This window comes from Lynx canadensis, chromosome B4 (assembly GCF_007474595.2).
Source record: "Lynx canadensis isolate LIC74 chromosome B4, mLynCan4.pri.v2, whole genome shotgun sequence".
NCBI lineage: Eukaryota > Metazoa > Chordata > Mammalia > Carnivora > Felidae > Lynx > Lynx canadensis.
The window spans coordinates 34,521,814-34,537,437 of record NC_044309.1 but is presented as its reverse complement, the minus strand read 5'-3'; the positions used below and the strand labels follow the sequence as shown (position 1 = coordinate 34,537,437).

The 15,624-nt window shown below is 39.0% G+C and overlaps 1 protein-coding gene across 2 annotated transcripts in view; it reads left to right on the top strand.

The window, feature by feature from the left end:
* LOC115518369 (cat eye syndrome critical region protein 2) overlaps window positions 1-15,624 on the top strand; it is an 80,841-nt gene that overhangs the window by 47,614 nt on the left and 17,603 nt on the right. For both annotated transcript variants that reach the window (XM_032593878.1, XM_030321837.1), the window contains 7 exons: window positions 9,095-9,224; window positions 9,729-9,766; window positions 9,855-9,946; window positions 10,162-10,288; window positions 11,033-11,421; window positions 12,046-12,174; window positions 12,364-13,210. In XM_032593878.1, the coding sequence (XP_032449769.1) occupies window positions 9,095-9,224; window positions 9,729-9,766; window positions 9,855-9,946; window positions 10,162-10,288; window positions 11,033-11,421; window positions 12,046-12,174; window positions 12,364-13,210 (1,752 nt within the window). The remainder of the gene's footprint in view (window positions 1-9,094; window positions 9,225-9,728; window positions 9,767-9,854; window positions 9,947-10,161; window positions 10,289-11,032; window positions 11,422-12,045; window positions 12,175-12,363; window positions 13,211-15,624) is intronic.

Genomic DNA, 15,624 nt, shown 5'->3' with positions numbered 1-15,624 from the left:
TAGTCCCCAGCACACAACAAGCTCACAAATAATAGTTATCATGGGGGAACTGTAGAGAGAGTTTTGTTGGTTTTTTTTTAATTTTTTTTTTTCAACGTTTATTTATTTTTGGGACAGAGAGAGACAGAGCATGAACGGGGGAGGGGCAGAGAGAGAGGGAGACACAGAATCGGAAACAGGCTCCAGGCTCCGAGCCATCAGCCCAGAGCCTGACGCGGGGCTCGAACTCACGGACCGCGAGATCGTGACCTGGCTGAAGTCGGACGCTTAACCAACTGCGCCACCCAGGCGCCCCATAAAGAGAGTTTTTACAGGCTGTAAAATAGCAACAAACTTTTCCTGAATTCTTAGAAGCTAAGTGAAAAGGGCAGGGAGAATAATGGATTTTTTAATTGAGAATTTATTCACTGATAACTTTAAAGTTTAAAATAGTTAATTCAGAGAAATAAGCTTTTTGTGACAGTAAATTCAAAGAGGATTTCATTATGTAGGTCCTTTTACCATAACGAATAATATTTATCTGTGGTGATGGTAAAACAAAAAATTTTACACTGTTTAAGATCAGTCTAGGGGCGCCTGGATGGCGCAGTCAGTTAAGCGTCCGACTTCAGCCAGGTCACGATCTTGCGGTCCGTGAGTTCAAGCCCCGCGTCAGGCTCTGGGCTGATGGCTCAGAGCCTGGAGCCTGTTTCCGATTCTGTGTCTCCCTCTCTCTCTGCCCCTCTCCCGTTCATGCTCTGTCTCTCTCTGTCCCAAAAATAAATAAACGTTGAAAAAAAGATCAGTCTATAAAGGGAGCACAGAACCTATCAGTTAGTTTTAGTCTATTATACGTTTCTCTTTCTACCGTGTCATCCCAGCAGTGTTGACAGGCAGTCACTAGAATAGGGATCCCCTGAAATTGCTGGCAAAATTAATGTGATAGGACATGAACACATATTTCCAAGGAAAGGGCTCATAGCTTTCATTTGTTTCAAGAAATTTGAAAAGTGAGAAGTGGATTAAGAAAAAGTAGAAGCCAAAAGATGGAAAGAACCGAAATGTTCAGAAATGCATGAATGGATAAACAAAGTAAGGTTTATACCAATGATGGTTTATTATTCATCCTTAAAAAGGAATGAAATTCTGACACAGTCTACAACATGGATGAACCTTGAAGATATTATAATAAATAAAATAAGCCAAGAGGAAGGAAATGGGGAGTTCTTACTAAAGGTACAGAGTTTCTAATGTTGAGGATGATGTAAAAGTTCTGGAAATGGTAACAGTTGCACAATACTGTGAGTGTACTTAATATTACTGAATTGTACACTTAAAATGATTTAAAAGGTAAATTTTACTCTTTTTTAAAAGTTTTTTTAAGCTGGGTCACCTGGGTGGCTCAGTCACTTAAGCATCTGACTTCGGCTCAGGTCACAATCTCCGGTTCGTGGATTCAAACCCCACATTGGGCCTACACTGACAGCTCAGAGCCTGGAGCCTGCCTCAGGTTCTGTGTCTCCCTCTCTCTCTGCCCCACCCTCGCTTGCACTCTGTCTCTGTCAAAAATGAATAAACGTTAAAAAAAGGTTTTTTTTTAAACCAAAAGAAAGAAAAGCCCAAATAAATGCACTGCTTTTTATTAGTATGATACTTGTATAGGAAGTAAAACTGGATTGTGACATAAATATTCATACCAAGTTGAACAAACCAGTATGGAAATGGACATCATTGAGACTTTCTCATCTCTCAGTATGGTTGATATGTAACCTAAAAATTCTTCTTGCCTCAAATACATAGAAATTCTTTATTCTCCTTAATGTTTATTTATTTTTGAAAGAGAAAGCATGAACAGGGGAGGGACAGAAAGGGGGACAGAGGATCTGAAGCAGGCTCTACATTGACAGCAGCAAGCTCAATGTGGAGTTCAGACTCACAAACCATGAGATCATGACCTGAGCTGAAGTCAGACGCTCAATCTACTGAGCCATCCAGGCGCCCCTCAAATACATATAAATTCTATTTGTAATATATATGTTACAATATTTTGTCTAACATTGTATAAACACCCTTTTTAAGAACATATCTGAGGGTGATTGGGTGGCTCAGTTGTTTAAGTGTCCAACTCTTGGTTTCAGCTCAGGTCATGATCTCATGGTTTCATGTGTTCAAGTCCCATGTCAGGCTCTGCACTGCCAACACAGAGCCTGCTTGGGATTCTCTCTGTCTTCCTCTCTGTCTGTCTCCCACCCCTCCAACAGGCTATCTCTGTCTCTCTCAAAATAAATAAATAAGCTTAAAAAAAAAAAGCATATCTGATATCTTAGCCAAGTAAAGGAAGTTATCAGGCACTGTTTTTATGGTAACTAAAAACAGGATAAGTTGTGGGTATGGAGTGGTCTGTCTAGGGATGCTCTACCCCTACCCCAGAAATGACAACCATCAGTAAATTCCTGACAAGGATGAAGAGGTGATAAGAATTTCAAAGCAAATAAGGAAGCACCACTGTGAGCAGTAGTTGTTGGTAGTTACAGCAGACAAAAAAGAAATAGATTCAGTACTATCAGATATTTAAAAAAGAAGATATTGGAAACATAAGAAAAAAGTAACCTTGTTGAAAATGACAGGCAGATTCAAGGAAACAAATAGAACTCCTGGAAATGTAAGGTATAGGTTATTGGAATATTAAACAGCTTTGGGTATGTGTGAAAAGAGAATCAGTCAACTAGAAGGTATGTCTGGGATATTACTTGGAATGCAGCACTAAGATAAAAAGTTACTTGTTAATCTTTCAGTGTCCAGTCATGAAAACAAACCTTATGCTAGATATTTCAACACAAAGAATTTTACTTTTTTTTTTATGTAAAAAAGAGAGAGAGCTCGTGCACATACATGGGGGGAGGAGCAGAGAGAGAGAGAGAAAGAGAGAGAGAATCCTAAGCAGGCTCTGCGCTGTAAGCGTAGAGCCCAACATGGGGCTTAGACTCACAAACCACGATATCATGGCCTGAGCCAAAATCAAGAGTCAGATGCTAATTGACTGAACCATCTCAACACAAAGAATTTCAAATGGGTCTTTGGTTAAATGGAAGTCAGAAAAATAAAAAAGTTAAAAGAGACTTGTGAGATAGCACAAAGAAGAGCAAAGAGAAGAAGTTAGGTTATCACAACCTAGAAGTTGAGGGGCTCTGCCCAGTTGGAACAGGCAAGCAGCAAGCCTGGTTCTGGGACTACCAAAAAGAACCCGCTTATCAAAACCAACTGGGTTGGTTCATCTGGTCCCAGATGAAGGACCATTCCTAGCATGGTGTTGAACAGTGATAACAAACAGGAAGAAAGAAAACCCTTACCCTCATCCTATCATTCTTCCTCTGGTACTCCCTGTTGGCAAAATATAAAACTAGCAAAGAATGGAAAAGTAATGGATTTAGAGCTTACAAGCTTGATATTGATAGCTTAATAACTTAGGTGTTATCTAACATGAAAAATCCAGTGTGTGCCTACTATAAGTTCTAAAATGAAAGAATCAAGAGAATGGGGCAGAGAAAATATTTAGAATGGTTGAGAATTTTCTTGATTTGATGAAAAACACAAATCCTCAAAGTTAAAAGAAGAAGAAATGTAAACTGGATATAAATTACATGTAGACCCATGGTAATGAATTATAGAACCTATGACCCACAGATATTTGAAGTAATCAGTTTGGAGGGGCACCTGGGTGGCTCAGCCAGTTGAGCATCCAACTTCAGCTCAGGTCATGATCTCGTGGTTTTGAATTTGAGCCCCATGTCAGGCTCTGTGCTGACTGCTCAGAGCCTGGAGCCTGCTTCAGAATCTGTGACTCTCTCTTTCTCTGCCCCGCCCCCACTCACACTCAGTCTCTCAAAAAATAAAGGTTAAGAAAATGTTTTTATAGTAATCAGTTTGGAAAAGATAAATTACCTTAAAGGATGTTCTGTAACAGTGATAGACTTCTCAGGAGTAATAATAGGATTCAGGAGAAAATGGGTTGAATTTTATATTAATTTTCCAAGCCTCCATAACTAGATAGTTTAAAACAGAAATTTAATTTTCTCATAGTTCTGGAAGCTAGAAATCTGAATTTTAGATTATGGCAATCTCCATAGACTTACAAAAGAAGGGAACTTCCTTAACCAATATCCACTTTAATGGGAAACGTTAGAGGTATTCCTTCTTAAAGTCAAGAAGAAAAGATTTTTTTCTATCATTGCTTTTATTCTGTATTGTATTGTTTCACAGGGTGTTCTCTATAAAGGAAGAATATTTGTGTATTTATATTATAGAACTACATACGTATTAAATGTATAGTTTAAGGAATGTATGATTTGAAACTCCAATAAAATGTCAAGAAACTATCATAACTAATAAGAATAAAGCCAAGTAGTTGGATTCATTTTAAGTGTTAATATGAATAATTTATAAACATGACTTAATAACAATGGGAATTTTTACTACATAATAGTGGCCTCTAAATATCATTTCCTTCCAGAAGGAACCAAGATTCTTTGGAGAAATGACTGATTTCAGTACTAGGACAGAAAAAATATAAGGTGTGAGCCTAGATTATTTTATAAGAGAAAGCAAGGAAGCATCAAAGACTCCTGAAAGTTCTGTCAAAAGATATATTCTCACTGGCCAACATTGGATTTTTGTTTGTTTGTTTGTTTTATTTATTTTTGAGAGCGAGACAGAGTGCAAGTGGGGGAGGGGCAGAGAAAAGAGGGAGACACAGAATCCAAAGCAGGCTCCAGGCTCTGAGCTGTCAGCACAGAGCCCGACTCGGGGCTCAAACTCATGAACCATGAGACCATGACCTGAGCTGAACTCAGATCTGAACTGACTGAGCCACCCAGGCACCCGATCATTGGATATTTTTGAGCACTAAAAAAAGAAAATGAACAAAAAACATGAAATAAGTTTAAAATCTAGTTTATTTTTGAGAGAGTATGCACCCATGGAGTGGGCAAGGGCAAGATAGAGAAAGAGAGAATCCCAAGCAACCTTCATGCTGTCAGCTTGGAGCCAGATGCATAGGGCATCTGTAGGGCTCAGTCGGTTAAGCATCCAACTTTGGCTCAGGTCATGATCTCCCAGTTTGTAGGTTTGAGCCCCATATCAGGCTCTGTGCTGACAGCTCAGAGCCTGGAGTCTGCTTCAGATTCTGTGTCTCCCTCTCCCTGCCCCTCCCCAGCTCATGCTCGCTCTCTCTCTCTCTCTCTCTCTCTCTCTCTCTCAAAATAAATAAACATTAAAAAAAAAGAAAAAGAATGATAACACTGGTGGCAAGAACTTAAAAAGAAAGAAAGAAAACAACTGTGAGATCATTGACCTGAGCTGATATCAGGGGTCAGACGCTTAACCAACTGACTTACCTAGGTGTCCCCATAATGATATTTTATAAAAATCAATGATTACCTTAGGAGTTTAATGGGACAACTTGTTATTTTCAGACCTAGTAAAATAGAAAGTCTGACAGACTATATTTGAGAATATGCAAATAATTGGTGAGGAAAATAATTTGGTCAATAAATAATGGCAATTATAATAGAATAACAAATAATAAAAAAATGGACCTGGGCAGAGCTTTTCTCAACCGAGGCTTCCAAGAGATTATTAAACCCTAAAGTAGAGATCAGCTAACTTTTTTTTAACTTTTAAAATATAAAGCTTTTTATTTTTTTTTTTTATTCATTATTTTAAGTAGGCTCCATGCCCAGTGTGGAACTTGAACTCACAACCCAGAGATCCAGAGTCATATGCTCCACTGACTGAGCCATCCAGGCACCCCTGAAATCAGCTAACTTTCTATAAACGGTCAGATAGTAAATATTTTAAGCTTAGAGATAATACAGGGCTGTGTTCCCATTAATCTTTCATTCTTTCCCTCTTTTCCTTTCTTTTTCTTTCTTTTCTTTTTCTTTCTTTTTCTCTTTTTCTTTTTCTCTTTTCTTTCTTTCCTTTCTTTCTTTCTTTCTTTCTTTCTTTCTTTCTTTCTTTCTTTCTTTCTTTCTTTCTTTCTTTCTTTTCTTTCTTTCTTTCTTAAAACAATCAGCTAACCGTCCTACATTCTGTAGTTTGCCATTTGCAAACCCCTGCCCTAATACATCCATCGTATTTAATGAACTGACTTCTCTCCTATGCATTTTTACTAGGTATATACCTTGAAATTACTGAGAAAATGATCATACAAATAATTTTGTCTGCAGCTTAATTCTATTTTGGAACTCTAGTTAATCATCAATTGAAAGACTGATGAGGAACTTAGTAATGGGAAGATGAAGTTAACGCTGATATAATACAAAATCACAAAAGACAGATAAGTAGATATTATATCTGCTGATGTAATGAAAAAAGATATATACAACACCATCTATGAAATAATATTGCCCAAAAAATCAAACATGTTTGTCTGATCAAAGCCTCTAGATATAATTCAATTTACAGAAATCCAAGAGGTATAGGAACACATTAACACCACAGTGAGGATGCCATCAGCTAAATCCAGAATGCAGGAAATTACACAAAGACAAAATGACCCAATTTTTCCAACAAATTGGAGGGAACACTATTACAAATTCAGCTAAATTTAGACACAGACAAATGCAGTATATAGACCTTTTTAGTTTTGATTTGAACAAACCAACTTAAAAAGATTATTGCACTAGAGAGAAAGTTTGACCTTGACTCAATATTTGATATTAAATAAATCCTTTTACATTCCTAAAGTTCATACAGAAGAGCAAAGGGCTAAGAATAGCCAAGATAATAATTTCCAAAAACAGTATGGTGGGGACACTTATTTTACAGATAACAAAATAAAAATAACAGTGAATAAAAGAATGGTATTGGGGTGCCTGGGTGGCTCAGTCAGTTAAGCTACAGGTCAAGATCTCACAGTTTTGTGCGTTCTAGTCCTGCACTGGGCTCGCTGCTGTCAGCACAGAGCCTGCTTTGGATCCTCTGTCCCCCATTCTCTCTGCCCCTCCCCTGCTGTTTCTCTCTCTCTCAAAAATAAATAAAAACATAAAAAAAGAGAATGATATTGGCATAGAGATAGAAATGAACCCAGTAAACTACATAGAAACAGGCCTTGGGAAGGAATGTGGGTTCTCCGGTACCACATAACCAGTACAATTGCTTACTAATCAGAGGAAGAAAATTATATGTCTGCTTCCCATTTGTGTTCCAGATGAACTAAAGGCCCAAACCAAATTGAAGACAGTATAGATGAATGTCTTCAAGATGTCAGAATAAAAAAGAATGTTATAAGTACAAAAAACACAAGCTATAAAGGGAGCAAGATTGATGTTCGGCTACACAAATTGTTCAAAACTTACATATGACACAAACATAAACAAAGTGAAAAGATGAGTCAAAGTGGAAGATTTTTTTTTTTTTTTTTTTTTGAGAGAGAGAGAGAGAGAGGGTGCAAGTGAGTAAGGGGCAGAGAGAGGGGAAGAGAGAAGCTGGGCTCACCTGATGCAGGTCTGGGACTCCTGAACCGTGAGATCATGTCCTAAGCCGACGTCAGATGCCTAACTGACTGAGCCACCCAGGCACCCTGGAAGAAGATAATTTTAACACATAATCAGCAACAAAGTCTTATTATCCAGATTATTAAAAGCATTTATCTAAATCAGAAACGTAGCAACCCAAAGAAAATAGGGCAAAGTAATCACTCCAGTCAGGAAAATGCAGATGAAAACATCAAAATTCCTTATCAATAATACTCAGTAGTTTGGCAAAAATGCGCCTTTTATCCTACCAAGTGAGTGTGAGTTCACTCAAATTGCTGTTGAGAGAAAAGCTGTACCCCTTTGGAAATCACCTTGACCAGGCCTGATGAAGTTCACTATCTGGAAGTTCCGCTGCTAGTTGTGGACCCTAAAAACCTCACATGCATGCGTGAGAAGATATGTCAAAAGAATTGTCATTATAATACCATTTACAAGATGCAGACATATTGCAACCAACTGGAAAGTGGATTATTAAGCTGTGGAGTACTGTATTAAAGTTAATAAAGCAAAAATCTTAAAATCTGCCAGTTTGTTAGGTTCATGGATATTCATTAACTTGGTTACATTGTTCTTTAATCTTGAAATCATTTTTTAAAAAGTAATATAAGTCATTGATAGCCAAGTGCCTTTCACTAATTAAAGCAGATAAAGATTTAAGTTTATAAGGGATAATGTAAGAACAAAAAATTAGCAGGGTCATGTCATACTCATAGCAGTGGGCAGATGTGGAGTCTGTCTCTCGGGTAAGAAAATAGAAGGTCTGTCCTGGCTTCTCCCTTCCATTTTTGTGTCTTTCTGTCTGACAGTGTTCTTTATCTTCCTGGCTCTTTTCTTTACTCCTGACCTTCCGGTTCCCTGCTGGCAGTGAGTGTCCCATCAGACTAATAGTGGAATGCCAAGTGTGTTTCTCATGGCTGTGGCTGTGAGCCAGAAAAAAAATCATCCATGCCTTCCAGATCTTTGCCCATTCCAGCTGGCATCTTTCTCTTTTTCCCAGCCAAATTTATTACTACCCTGGCTTAGTAGGGTCCAGCTGCCAGTGGTGGGGGTGGATTGAAGAGCAAAGACAATTGGGGTGCAAGGATATTTTTGCAAATGCAAAACCTTGAGGGCTTACATGTGCATATAAAATCTTGTATATGTTTTGGATTGAGAATCTGGTCCTTAAAAGGGGATGTTGCTTTTCTGAGAGAACTAGGAAAGTCCTCAGGTATTGAAAGAAGGATAATCTTCATTCAATCTTTTTTTTTTCTTTTTCTTCTAATTCTGTTTTTTTCAGCCTTGCTCTTTCCTCCCTCTCCATCCCAGTGCCTGCCATACCACCCTCATCCCTCCCCCCCCCAACCATTGATTTAAATATGCATAAAGGAAATGAGTTCCACAAGATTATATTTTTCATAAAGCATTCCTTCTATAAAATCATCCTAATTATCAAAAGAGGATGGCAGAAGAAGCAAGAATAATTTTATGATACTGTTTTGGTGATCTTTGTTTCTCCTCAAAATGCTTAACATATAATCTAATCCTCTAAAAAGCACTTACCTCACTTGTACCGTAATGCACTGTGTTCATTGTAGATCGAGCAAAGAGGAGAAAGCTCAGGGAAGAAAGGGCGTGGCTGCTGGCCCAAGGGAAGGAGCTCCCCCCAGAACTTTCCCATCTGGACCCTAACTCCCCCATGAGAGAAGAAAAAAAGACTAAAGACCTGTGAGTATTTAATGATACTAACAGTAGCAAACAGTAACATTTAGGAAGCACTCAGGAATTGTGCTAAGCACTTTGCTCATTTAATTCTTACAACAACCCTGTGTGGTAGGTAATATTCAGTGTTCATAAGCTTCTCATTCTTCTGTATGCCTTTCTGTATTACTGTTATTTAGATTATAAAAATATTCATTAAGGGAAAATATAGCCCAAGAAATAATGTGCTATGAAATAACTAACATTATAGAATCATAAGTGTGGATCATCTGAGTCAACCCCAGCATTTTATGGATGAGGAAAATGATACTCCGTTTTTTGCTTAGGTTTACTAACCATCATCTTCACAATTCTTTTCTGGAGATTATCAGTGTCACAAACTTACCTTAAAAACAGTTTATTGGGACTCTTCCAAACCTTGGTACAATCAGCTGCCTGTCTGTGATTAAAGTAAGAGAGCTAAGGAGAGAAGGTTATCAAAGTTACTATTTCTTATTTTGTGATTCACAGCTTTGAGTTGGATGATGATTTCACTGCCATGTATAAAGGTCAGTTCCCATTCTCAACTATTAACTATTTCTGATAGAAATACTCTTGTGTGACTGAGTTAATGCAGCTCTCTTCTTTGGCTTTCAGTTCTCGATGTGGTAAAGGCTCACAAGGATTCTTGGCCCTTTTTAGAACCTGTGGATGAATCGTATGCCCCAAACTATTACCAGATTATTAAGGTAGAGGCTGCCTTTACAGTTATACCTTCTATGGTGTGTGTTTCTTTCTTGATTTTTGTCACTGTTTTTAAGTTCACCTGTTGTTCTTGAGAATCAGAGTTGCTGGATATATGCCATGCTCCTGAGCATCTCATAATAGCATGATTCCTTTGCCTCACAGGGACTACAAGATGGTTTTTCTCCAGCATGTTATAATTTAATGTGTCCTATTTTAGGTCCCCATGGATATCTCAAGCATGGAGAAGAAACTGAATGGAGGTTTATACTGTACCAAGGAGGAATTTGTAAATGACATGAAGACTATGTTCAGGAATTGTCGAAAATACAATGGGGAAAGTAGTGGTAAGTGGGGAAGGAGTCTGCTATGGATACACTTATTATACCATTTCAACCAAGAATAAAATGCCTTCTTTTTTAGAAATACACAAAAATAGAAGTGCATCTCTTTCAGAAGTGAATCAGACCTTTCTTTGGGGCTATGAACACAATGCACATTAAAAGCCATAGGATTGGCCATTCTAACCACTTACACAATATGTGCCAGAACCACTCCTATCCTGTGTGACAAGAGAGTATATCTGGTGGCTAACTGGGCTCAGGTTAGTTTTCATTATCTTCAAGACCAGGCTGGGCTTAGTTTGTACTGCGCTTCCTTCATTCAGCAAGTTAACCACTGACAAGACTGACCCTAGATTTTTAAGTCATCTTGAGAAGTCCATAGAGTATATATCCAATAATAAATAATATAAAAGGCTCTAGTAGCTTAAATGCTTTAGTTTAAAAACTAAGCAGCTTCTAACTAAATACAGTCACTGTATTTAATAATTCTGCATTTTAGCCTTTATTTGTACTCATTTAAGGTAACAGTCCTAGAGTCATCTTCCAGCCATACAGCCTAGAGCCTCTTAGGACAAAAACAGTACCTTCTTCTTGTGTCCATACCTGTACAACATAATATGCACTCAAGCCAGATTAAGCTCCAGAGTTTACCCAAATAGCATCTTTTATTGTCTATTGGTAGGAGATTTTTTTTTTTATGTCCTGTAAAAGCTGTATCTGGAAGTCAATCCTTGTATCTTCCCACAGAATATACCAAGATGTCTGATAATTTAGAGAGGTGTTTCCATCGGGCAATGATGAAGCATTTTCCTGGGGAAGATGGAGACACAGATGAAGAATTTTGGATCAGAGAGGATGAAAAGCGAGAAAAGAGACGGAGCCGGGCTGGGAGAAGTGGCGGAAGCCACGTTTGGACCCGCTCCAGGGACTCTGAAGGGCCCAGCAAGAAACAGCAACCAGTGGAGAATGGAGGAAAGTCCTTGCCACCTGCACGCCGAGCTCCCTCTTCTGGAGATAATCCTAGCAGTAGTTCCACACAGCTCCCTCGGGAGGGGAGCACCTCAAACGGCCGAGGCTTTTCTCGTCCCCTACATTATGGGGGGATGCCCAACCAGGCACCCCTTTTAAACCAGATGGTAAGGAATAGCTTAAAATTCTGTTGTGATTGCTCCTAGTTGGTGAATTCAAAGAGAGGTGAAGCCTTTTTAATCGGTTCCTCTTCCAAAATAATTTTTCTGTATGTGGATGATTTCTTTGCCTCTCATCTGTCCATTCTTTCTTCATTTTTCCTCTTATTTTAAATCTTTCTCTTAATCTGACATACTCTCGGTATGGGCCAAAGTTGGGATTTTAAAAAAACTCTTTGTATACGAAGCGCAGAAATACATACAGTACTTAAAATACACAGCATATCTGTAGCATTAAAATTATATGTTGCAGGGCAGTTGGGGGAAAATTGGCTTAAGAGGCTCTTGGGGAAGGAAGCAGTTATGAAAAAAAGATTAAGAAACAGCAGTCTGTCCTATAGAGAGAGATTGCTTTCGGCCCAGGAACTAGCCCTGATCTGGGTGAGCCCATGTGCTGACGTTCTTCCCTTTCTTGGCCCTATGCTGAGTTGTTCAAGGTCTTTGTGTTATTTTAGCAGTACATCCATATGCAGGAACGTCCTTGTTTTCTACTTAATGTCTTCTGTGCTTTTTTTTTTTTTTTTTTTTTTTTTAAAACCTCTCCCCAACTTGCCTTTACTCAACACCCTCCAGAGGCCAGCAGTACCAGGAACATTTGGCCCTCTTCGAGGATCAGATCCTGCCAATTTATATGTGTCCTCTAGAGTCCCAGAACCACACCCTGGAGAGCCTGTACAACAGCATCAGCCTTTTGCCATGCAAGTAAGCAACCTGATACTCAGAATATGCAGATGCAAAGGATTTCACGATAAATTTCAGAAATCTAGTCTCTTCCCAGGTTAAATTTAATTCATTATCTCCTATTCTGTAGGGTCTGTTATTATAGATTAAGCACATTACTTATTCTATGCATCTGTTGAACATTGCTTTCTTCTCTTTTCTTGTTGCCAGCCTCCAGTTGGAATTAACAACCACCGAGGACCCAGGCTAGGCACACCAGAAGAGAAGCAAGTGTGTGGGGGACTGACACACCTTACTAACATGGGATCGCATCCTGGATCCTTGCAGCTTAGGCAGATGGGTGGCCCCAGTCAGGATGGAAATATTTATCCCCCAACTCAATTCCAGTCAGGATTTATTCCTCCCAGGCATGGTGGGGCTCCAGCCCGACCCCTAGACTTTCCTGAAAGCTCAGAAATTCCTCCCAGCCACATGTACCGATCATACAAGTACCTGAATCGAGTACACTCTGCTGTCTGGAATGGGAACCATGGTGCTACAAACCCAGGACCCTTGGGCACAGATGAGAAGCCCCCCATGGGGCCAGGACCCTCTCACCAACCTCGCACTCTTGGTCATATGATGGATTCCCGAGTGATGAGACCTCCTCTCCCCCCAAACCAGTGGACTGAACAATCAAGCTTTCTACCTCATGGAGTTGCTTCTTCAGGGTATATGCGACCACCCTGTAAATCTGGTGGACTTCGGTTACAGCCACCTCCAGCCCCAACGCCAAGTTCTTTATTTGGAGCACCCTCCCAGGCTCTGCGGGGGGTGCAAGGAGGGGACTCCATGATGGACAGCCCAGAGATGATTGCCATGCAGCAGCTTTCTTCCCGAGTTTGCCCACCAGGTGTGCCTTACCACCCCCGACAGCCTACACCGCCCCATTTACCTGGCCCTTTTCCACAGGTAGCTCACTCGGCATCAGTAAGTGTGTCAGCCCCCAAGCCTACCTTGGGGAATCCTGGGAGGACACAGGATAACAGTGAAACACAAGAGCCTGAAAATGACCGAGGTAATTTACACCATCACTTTTGTCTGACTTCTGACATTTAAGCTATTATATTAATTCATAAGGGATCTTTTTTATGAAGACTATCAAACTCATTTACAGCCTCTTTTTCTTGAACCACTCACTCAGGATTGGGCCAAAGATCTGAAAGGATTTCTGGTGGTAATGATCATTATACAAATGTAGTCCTTACCATAATGTGCAGTCTTTTTGAGACTTGTACGTATAGTAATTCAGTTCTCAAAACAAACTTTTGAGCTAGCTACTATTTAATGATCCTTGTTTGTACAGGTGGAAAATCTGAGGCACAAAGGTTTAGATTGGTTGCCCTCATCTCACTAGTAAGTGGTGGAGCTGACATTTGAACCCAGACCTACTCAGTCCAGCACCCATGCTTTCAACCATGGCATCATCAAACTGCCTTTAAAAATGGCTGTCTTGGTGCGCCTGGGTGGCTCAATCTGTTAAGCCTCTGACTCTTGACTTCAGCTCAGTCATGATCTCAAAGGTTTGTGAGGTCGAGCTCCACGCTTCTAACGCAGGGTCTGCTTGGGATTCTCTCTCCCCTTCCCTCTCCCTCTCTCTCTCTCTCAGAATAATTAAACTTTAAAAAAATATTATTATTAACGGCTGTCTTAAAATTTATCATTATGAAATAACTTTTTAGTACTTTACTTAAAGCCTAATTATTTCCATCCTTCTATTCCTTGGACACATAGCTATAGCTACTAAGAATGAAAAAAAGTGAGACCTAGCAAATCCTGAAGAAATGTCTTAGAAATGTCATTTAAGAGAGTAAACCTGAAAATTGAGAAGAAAAATTAAAAGAGTAATTTGTGTAATTAGTGCTTTTTTCTGGGATAGAGGTCAACCACGTATTGTATATAATTTTCTTAATGCATGACTGGAGAATAGACACCTAGACTTTTATCAAATATGAAAATTCCACATAAGATTGATGGTAGGCCTAGAACGCAATTACTTTTTGTTTTAATTAATGTATTTAGTTACTAGGATATCTACTGAAACTTTTTTTTTTTTTTAACTTCCACTGTAGTTATTCGTTTCAGGTATACAATATAGTGATTCAACAGCTCTATACATTACACAGTGCTCATGATAAGTGTACTCTTTGTCTCCTTTGCCTGTTTCACCTGTCCCCACACTCACCTCCCCTCTGGTAACCATTAGTTTGTTCTCTATAGTTTTTCAGTTTGTCTCTCTTGTTTTTCAGTTTGTTTCTCTTTTCTTTGTTTTTTTATATTTCACTTAGCATTAATACCCTGTAGATTCCTTCATGTTATTGCGTATGGCAATGTTTTGTTGTTTTTGATGGCTGAGTAATACTCCATTGTACATATGTACCACTTCTTTATCCATTCATTTTTTTTTTTTAATGTTTATTTATTTTTGAAGAGAGACAGAGACAGAATGCGAGTGGGTTAAGGCAGAGAGAGAGAGGGAGACACAGAATCCGGGCTCTGAGCCGTCAGCACAGAGCCTGACATGGAGCTCGAACTCACAAGCTGTGAGATCATGACCTGAGTCGAAGTCGGTCACTTAACCAACTGAGCCACCCAGGCACCCCTATCCATTCATCTCTTGATGGTCACTTGGGTTGCTTCCATATCTTGGCTATTATAAATAATGCTGCAATAAACACAGGTGTGCATACACCTTTTCAAATTAGCGTTTCATATTCCTTGGGTAAATACCCAGTAGTGGAATTAATGGATCATGTGGTAATTCTATTTTTAATTTTTTGAGGAACCTCCTACTGTTTTCCACAGTGGCTGTACCAGTTTGCTTTCCCACCAACAGTGCAAGAGGGTTCTTTTTTCTCCACATCTTCACCAACATTTGTTGTTTCTTATTTTTCTTATTTTAGCCATTCTGACAGACATGAGGTGATATCTCATTCTGTTTTGATTTCTGTTTCCATGATAATAAGTGATGTTGAGCATCTGTTCATGTGTCTGTTAGTGATCTGAATGTCTTCTTTGGAGAATTGTCTGTTCATTTCATCTGCCCATTTTTTAATCGGATTATTTATTTTTTTGGGTGCTGAGTTATATAAGTTCTTAATATATTTGGCTACTCACTCTTTATCAGACATGTCATTTGCATATCTTTTAGTTTTATTGACTGTTTCCTTTGCTCTGCAGAAGCTTTTTATTTTGATGTAGTCCCAATACTTAATTTTTGCTTTCATTTCCCTTGCCTCCGGAGACTTATTTTTAAAATGTTGCTATGGCCAATGTCAGAGAAATTATTGTTTGTGTTCTCTTCCAGGGTTTTGATTTCGGCCTCACATTTAGGTCTTTAATCCATTTTGAGTTGGTTTTTGTGTAAGGTGTGAGAAAATTGGTCCACTTTCATCCTTTTGCATGTGGTTGTCCAGTTTTCCCAACACCATT